The 7,563-nt window shown below is 44.1% G+C and overlaps 1 protein-coding gene across 1 annotated transcript; it reads right to left on the bottom strand.

Annotated features, from left to right (window-relative positions):
• Positions 1–287: 287 nt before the first annotated feature.
• Positions 288–2,563, bottom strand: LOC119925278. Its single transcript, XM_038743381.1, has 3 exons — positions 2,344–2,563; positions 1,343–1,419; positions 288–611 (listed from the first exon to the last, which is right to left on the bottom strand). The coding sequence occupies exons 1-3, from the start codon at positions 2,561–2,563 to the stop codon at positions 288–290; spliced, it is 621 nt and encodes a 206-aa protein (XP_038599309.1).
• Positions 2,564–7,563: the final 5,000 nt, after the last annotated feature.

Genomic DNA, 7,563 nt, shown 5'->3' with positions numbered 1-7,563 from the left:
TAAGTTAAAGTAAGTCTGTAAGTCCTTGTCAGAATTTAAACAAGTCTTTAAGTCCTGTAAGTCAAGTCCTTCTGACACCCAGACCATAGTCCCACGGTCTGATCAGCTAAATATTGTGGGCACAGTTCCCAGGTGCTAAGAGTTGGGGAATGAATTGTAGTTTCAAGACAGCCCATTAACAAGGGAGTGAAGGTCTTTTGGGCAGCGTGGCTTAGTGGGACTAGGAGTCAGAATGAGTAAGTACCAGAAAGCATCAAGCGATCCACCCGGAGAGGCAGAGCAGGACATCAAGGGTCCCAGCCTAGGCGTTGACGAGCCTTCTGGAAACGTCGGGCTGAGCTTCTTCTGGGAAACTGAGGGAGCTGCAACTTGTGGAGGGAGACAGCTGGAGAAGAGGAGACCATGGAGATGAGACTGAAGTCCTCAGATCTGGCACTGGGCTGTACTACAAAGGTGAGGAGACACGGACTGGCCTCTTGGTTCGACTTCAGGGCGGAGCCATCCATCCAGCCCAGTGTGGGGACCTCCAGTCCTGACCGCTGGGAGCCAAAGAATCTCTGGAAAGCCACCTCTAGTTCATTCACGTTGATTGGTTCAGTACCTGGGAGAACCTGCAGGAAGAGGTGACAGAAAATGCAGTCATTAACGAGAAGAAAGCAACAACCTGATCACATACCAAAGTGCTTCTAGACCCTTCTCAAGGGAGGAAGAAGTTATAATGAAAAGAGTCACTCAAAACATTTTTCTTAGGAAAATAATAATGATATTTGTTAAGCGCTTATTATGTGAGAAGCACTGTACTGGGCACTGTCGTGGATACAAGCAAATCGGGTTAGACACAGTCCCTGTCCTGCATAGGGCTCACAGACTTAATCCCTGTTTTACAGATGAGGGAACTGAAAACGGAGAAGTGAAGTGACTTACCCATGGTCACACAAAATAATAATAATAATGATGGCATTTGTTAAGCGCTTACTATGTGCAAAGCACGGTTCTAAGCGCTGGAGATGAGGTAACTGAGGCACAGAGAAGTTAGGTGACTAGCCTAAAGTCACACAGCTGACAAGTGGCGGAGCTGGGATTTGAACCCATGACCTCTGACTCCAAAGCCCGTGCCCTGCTGCTTCTCCTCACAAAAGACATTTCTACCCAAGTGACAGAAAAACGTATTTCCGCTGGCCTGATGATTTTGTTCCATAATCCTATCGGGATGGTGCAGGACCCGGAACTTAGAGTCCCCCTCTTTTGAACCTAACGCCCCTTTTCCGCCGAAGACTTGTGACCTATGGTAGTAGCTATACTTCCAAGCCATCCAAACAGTAGGGAGGGAGGGAGGACTCACCTGGGATGGCACTGGGCTTCTGATGAACAAAATGGAGCCTGTCTTCCTGGGAACAGATGTCATGAGGGTCCTGCCATCTGAAGGTAAGCAGATTATTAGTATCATTATTATTAGTTATTATGGTACTTGTTAAGTGCTTACTATGTTTCAAGCATTGTTGTAAGCGCTGTGTGGATACAAGTTAATCAGTCCCTGTCCCACGTGGGGAGCACAGTCTTAGTACCCATTTTACAGATGAGGTAACTGAGGCCCAGTGAAGTGACTTGCCCAAGGTCACACGGCAGACATGTGACAGAGCTTGGATTAGAATCTAGGTCCTTCTGACTCCCGGGCCCATGCCCTATCCAGTAAGCCACAATGCTTCTCAAAAATACAAAAATCTTTCTGAGATAGTATCAGGTCCTGGACCAATAAATCCATACCCATTTCCGCATGGCAGGAGCAAGAAAAGGAAAGGAGACAGGGCCGGAGGGAGGGTTGTTTTCCGGTGGGATTGGGACTTGACCCTCAAGGGAAAAGAGGATGTAGGGGGTAAAAGATAAGGAAAAGCAACAGGACAGAATGATTGCTGCGTATCTGGAGCCGCCTGGGCACAGATCTGGCAAGCCAAGGATGAAGAAGAGTTTTAATGAAGAAGCTTGGTTTTGAGGTTGGCATTGCAAAGGCCTTGGGAGCAGCCCAAGATAAATTGTAAAAGAAATCTGACTGGGGCAGGCAAAGGAACGGGGCTACCGGGAGCAGCAGGCTAGGAGGTGGCTAAATTAAACTATGCAAGGGGAGAGACAGAGAGAGAGAAAGAGACAGAGATGCATAGAAAAAGAGAGACAGAGATCGAGAAAGAGAGAGGGGAAGACTATAGCCCCTGCTGCCTTATGCAGGAGAGAGGTGCTTGCTTCACAGGAAGGAGAGTGCAGGAAGAAATGGATGAGGGAGAAAAATGGAGCCAAAGGAAGCGAGGGAGGAAAGGAGAAAGAGGCCCACGTGCTGGGCTCCAGACCTACCTGCTGCCAGTGGAGAGATCCAGACACAGCAGCGCTTGGGAGCCTGCAGTCCATCCTTGTCAGAGCTGGAAGGAAACAGGAATGGAGGGGATTGTTCCCTCTCGGGCCTGGGGCAGTTTCCCGGGCTGAGTTTCTGTTTCGCCTGGATTCCAGGAGAGCAGATCCTGCTCTTCAAGGGAGAACCCATTTCCACGCTAGCTGGGCTGGCTACAGGGGCCATCCTGGGGAACCGAAGGTTCTGGGCTCCCGGACCACCACTCCTGTTTCCTAGGGACACAGACCCCTTCCCACGGCTCCCTGGTGGGCTAGGTAGGTGGTGAGCGGGGCTGGCCATCCTGCAGCCGGGAGAGAGCGAGATCCAAAAAGATGGCCAAGCTCTCTGGCTGACTGAGCGTTATCTCCTGACCTGAAGAGGAGTCTGAGACCTTTAAAGGCGATGTCACCACAAATTCCTAGAATTATCATTTTCTCAGGTCATTACTGGGAGTCCTCACGGTTCCCCCACCCTCCTGCTGGCCAAGGGTGAGCAAGTGTGAACACGGCCACTTTACAGAGGGGAGCGGAGGTAAGCGTGCAATGAGTTTATTGTGGGAGGGTTAACGGAGTGGGAGACATCATCACCCTCAGTGATTTTCAGCGTGGCTCAGTGAAAAGCATTCGGGCATTGGAGTGAGAGGTCATGAGACAGGGACTGTGTCCAACCTGATTATTTTATGCCTTTCCTCAGGATTTCTCGGGATTAGGATGCCTTCCCAGACTGAGCCCCCTCCTTCCTCTCCCCCTCCTCCACCCCCACGCCTTACCTCCTTCCCTTCCCCACAGCACCTGTATATATGTATATATGTTTGTACATATTACTCTATTTTACTTGTACATATTTATTCTATTTATTTTATTCTGTTAATATGTTTTCTCTGTCTCCCCCTTCTAGACTGTGAGCCCACTGTTGAGTAGGGACCGTCTCTATGTGTTGTCAACTTGTACTTCCCAAGTGCTTAGTACAGTGCTCTGCACACAGTAAGTGCTCAATAAATACGATTGATTGATTGATTGATCCCACCATGAGTGTTTCAACAACCTTTTCACTGGCCTCCTTGCCACTTGTCTCTCTTCACTCCAGTCCTTACTTAGAGCAGGTACCATTCATTGCTCAGTGGAACAAGCATGGGCTTGGGAGTCAGAGGACATGGGTTCTGATTCTCGGCTCCACCACTTGTCTGCTGTGTGATCTTGGGCAAGTCACTTAACTTCTCTGTGCCTCTGTTACCTCATCTGTTTAATGGAGGTTAAGACTGAGCCTCATGTGAGACAACCTGATGACCTGTACCTTACCCAGCACTTAGAACAGTGTTCAGCACATAGTAAGTGCTTAACAAATACCATTATTATTATTATTCATTCATTCAATCATATTTATTGAGCACTTACTGTGTGCAGAGCACTGTACTAAGCACTTGGGAAGTACAAATTGGCAACATATAGAGATGGTTCCTACCCAACAATGGGCTTACAGTCTAGGATGGGGTGGTTCTATTATAATAATAATTATTATTATTATTATTCACTCTGAGGCCTGCACCATTTTTCTAAAAAAGGGTTCAGTTTACTCCTTCCCTCACCTCAAAGATCTCCAATATTTGCACATACACCACCACATCAAGCAGATTGTCTTTACCATTGGGCTTAAAGCACTCAATCAGCTCTCCCCCTCCTACCTTACCTCATGGATCTTCTACAACAACCCAGCCTGTACACTTCACTCTAACATCAACCTACTCACTGTACCTTGATCCCATTTGCCTCGCTGCCGGCCAAACCCCTGTCCACGTCCTTTCTTTGGCTTGAAACTCCCTCCCCCTTCACATATGGCAGACAACCACTTGCTACACCTTCAAAACCCTACTCAAATCACATCTTCAAGATGTCTTCTCTGATTAAGCTCTCTTCCTCTATTTGCCTCCCTTCTGTGTCACCTATGCCCTTGGATCTGTAACTCTTTAGCACTGTGATTTCCGTCTCCTCTCCCACTCCTGTGGGGCATTTGTATATATGCATCTGCAATTTATTTTAATATCTGCCTTCCCCCCAGTCTATAAGCTTCTTGTGGGCAGGGATTTTGTCTACCTACTTGTATTCTTCCATGTGCTTAGTATAGTGCTCTACATTCAGTAAACACTCATTGAATAACATTGATGATCCACCTGGCCCTGTCCTCCTGGGGGTTTATAGAGTGAATATCTTCATTACAATGATGCCCTACATGTCACTACATGGAACACTAGCCCCCAATGAAACATGAGATGATCACTCAACATTGACTTTGATTTTTTACCACGCAATGAGAGTTAACTGAATCATTTAGAACAAATTGTGATGAGGTAACTTAATGAATGCTTTGGGGGATTAAAAAGGAGGCTTCACTAAACTTGACTAATCATGTGAAAATGCAGAGGTAAGTGTTGTTTTTCCATACCTGCATAATAAATGACAGGGCACAGGGAAATAATTAAGATCTATTGGAGGAAAGACACATTTGACCTTCCTCCATTTACGGAACAAATGTAGATGCCAAGTCACCACTAAAGCCACAGATCTCTAATAACTAATTAATGTTTGATGGTCCATCAAGTTGATCTGTGAACTATGTTCTGATGAAAACAAAAGACTACAAAACTGTCAGTCACGCCCTGAAATGCCAAATAAATAATAGAAAGACCTCATTGATCTTCCAACCTAGAAGTTTCTATGCTACTTCATATGATACTACATACTGATATAAGCAGGAAGGTAACTTCTTGCACAAAGGTTTGAAGTACCTTCCTTGATGATAACAGTGAAAGGACAATGAGAAAATGGACACCCATCCTTTCTAATAATAATAATTGGGTATTAAACTCTTACTCTGTGACAAGGATGACCTTGTCATGTGCTGGGGTAGATGAAAAATTATCAGCTCAGAAACAATCTCTGTTCCACATGGGGCTTACAGCCCAAGTAGGAGGGAGAACAGATATTGCATTCCTATTATATAGGTAAGGAAACTGGGACACAGAGAAGTGAAGTGATTTGTCCAAAGTCATGGCAGCAGTCAAGTGGCAAGTTTCACTTGTGTTTTTAACCATTTTAATGGGTAATCCATATGTATTTTTCTGGGGCAAGTGAGGGAATACACTTTCAGGCTTTTGTGCTTTTCTGAAATTTACATTGCCGTCAGTCAGCTACGTGTGGGATCTTCTGCTTAATCTCTTGCTTTATGGAATCATCAGAATGACAGAAACCAGGTCTAGGTGGTACATGAGTAAGCAGCATGAAAGAGAATTCAATGCTATTGGTTTCTTTGGGGTTTTTGTGTGTATTCTGGAGGAAAAAAAGCATTTCAGCGTTACCCAACTTTTACAGTGCCCACGAGAGGATAAAATGATTAGGGTTTCTGAAACTTCCACAGAAGGTATTAAATCAACTACATCCATTATTTACTCCTACAGTATATCTTAAATGGAATGTTCCTACCTAGATTGATCCTCTTAGGGACCTGGAGGCAGCCAGATTTGTATCTTAGTAGGTGGAATAGACTGGAAAGTTTAGTCCGATATTTTGTCTCTGAAAATGGGACCAAGGAATGTGGGGAGATGAAGTAGGTATCCACCTTTACTAAATTTGGGGTGCAGTTGCTAATAATCCTAACATTCCCTCTAGTAACTTACCATAGCACCTTTTTCCACTTATCCAGACTCTTCTTGAACTGATATTGTTTGCCCATACAACTTGCAGTGGTAGTAAATTTCATATGTTTATTGTCCATAGTCTAACAAGCATACATTAATATGGCTGGTGATTGGTTTGAGTGGAAGCATGACAGAAATGCATCTGGGAACCCACTTCTTTTATTAGCTATCCCTTTGAGAGCTTTCCAAAGCACTCCGCACATGCTATGCTTCAAAAAACCACTTCAATCTTCTTCATTGAAGTGAGCACAGATAATGGTTTAGTTTAAGAAATAGGTACATTTATAATATGCATATTTAGTTTCAAAATATTCACACCACTGACCAGGGAGCAATATTTCATATTATGTATTAAGATGGGTTTATTTGCTGAAGAAAGACTTATTCAGAATTCTGAATTCTGCCTATGTAACTTAAGCATTCTTGGCTTATGCTGTCAAATAGCCTCTGACCCATAGTGATGCAATGGACACATCTCTTCCACCTGCAATCATTCTGGTAGTGTATCCATAGAGTTTTAATGGTAAACATATGGAAGTGGTTTACCATTGCCGCCTCCTGCACAGTAAACTTGAGTCTCCACCCTAGACACTCTCCCATGCTGCTGCTGCCCAGCACAGGTGAGTTTTTTTTCTTGTATCAGATTGCCTTCCACTCACTAGCCACTGCAAAACCTAGGGAATGGAATGGGTAGGCCTCTCCTTGTTTCTCCCTCCTGTGCCTGAGACTGGTAGAGTACTGGAAACTCTCCAGATGTGACCTTGACAGGGGAACTTAAGCATTACCATGATATTATGAACTGTTGCATCACTTTATATGGCTTACTTTAAAATTTGCATTTTCTTGTTAAATACACATTGAAAATTCAATCAATGTTTGTGACCTCAGGTTCTGATAGCCATTAGGCTATGATCTATGCAATCTTCTCATAAGGCAAATACATTAGTGAAGCAATGTTGATGTTCTCGATTCTGTAAACATCATTACCGCAAGGTCAGGGGACTGCCTTTCCTCAGCTGACACTTTCCAGTATTGTTTCTTCCATGTGAATTGGGTTTTCTTCCACTTAGAAATAGGAAGTATAAATGACAAATTTGTCAATTCTATTCTCCTAAACATCATTACCTAAGTGAACAAATGTGTGTTTTCTGTGTCAAGGGTATTGGAGGAAAAAAAGAAAGATTAACCAGCTTTCCTGGTATCCAAAATTTCAAAGCCTCTTTATTTTAAAATTACCATTATTATTATCATTCTGACATTTAAGTACCAAATACTGTGCAAATCCCTGGGGTAGATAAATTGATGATATTGGAATATTTTCTATGTGTAGAGCACTGTACTAAGCGTTTAGGAGAGTACAGTACAATCGAGTTGGTAGATAAATTCCCTGCCCACAGTAAGCTTGCAGTCTAACAGGATAGAGCTTACAGTCTAGAGAGTTAATATAAGATAATCAGGGACACTGTTCATGCCCCACTTGGGGCTCACAGTCCAA

This window comes from Tachyglossus aculeatus, chromosome 3 (genome assembly GCF_015852505.1).
Source record: "Tachyglossus aculeatus isolate mTacAcu1 chromosome 3, mTacAcu1.pri, whole genome shotgun sequence".
Taxonomy (NCBI): domain Eukaryota; kingdom Metazoa; phylum Chordata; class Mammalia; order Monotremata; family Tachyglossidae; genus Tachyglossus; species Tachyglossus aculeatus.
Note: the sequence above shows the minus strand (reverse complement) of the source record. Positions and strands in the feature narration are given on the sequence as shown.

Excerpts from the sequence above, each read along its gene's own strand:
- LOC119925278 (XM_038743381.1), bottom strand. The coding sequence starts at position 2,563 with ATGGCCCCTGTAGCCAGCCCAGCTAGCGTGGAAATGGGTTCTCCCTTG. Across the intron at positions 1,420-2,343 it reads GATCTCTCCACTGGCAGCAG|ATGGCAGGACCCTCATGACA; the intron begins GTAGGTCTGGAG and ends GCTTACCTTCAG. Across the intron at positions 612-1,342 it reads GAAGCCCAGTGCCATCCCAG|GTTCTCCCAGGTACTGAACC; the intron begins GTGAGTCCTCCC and ends CTCTTCCTGCAG.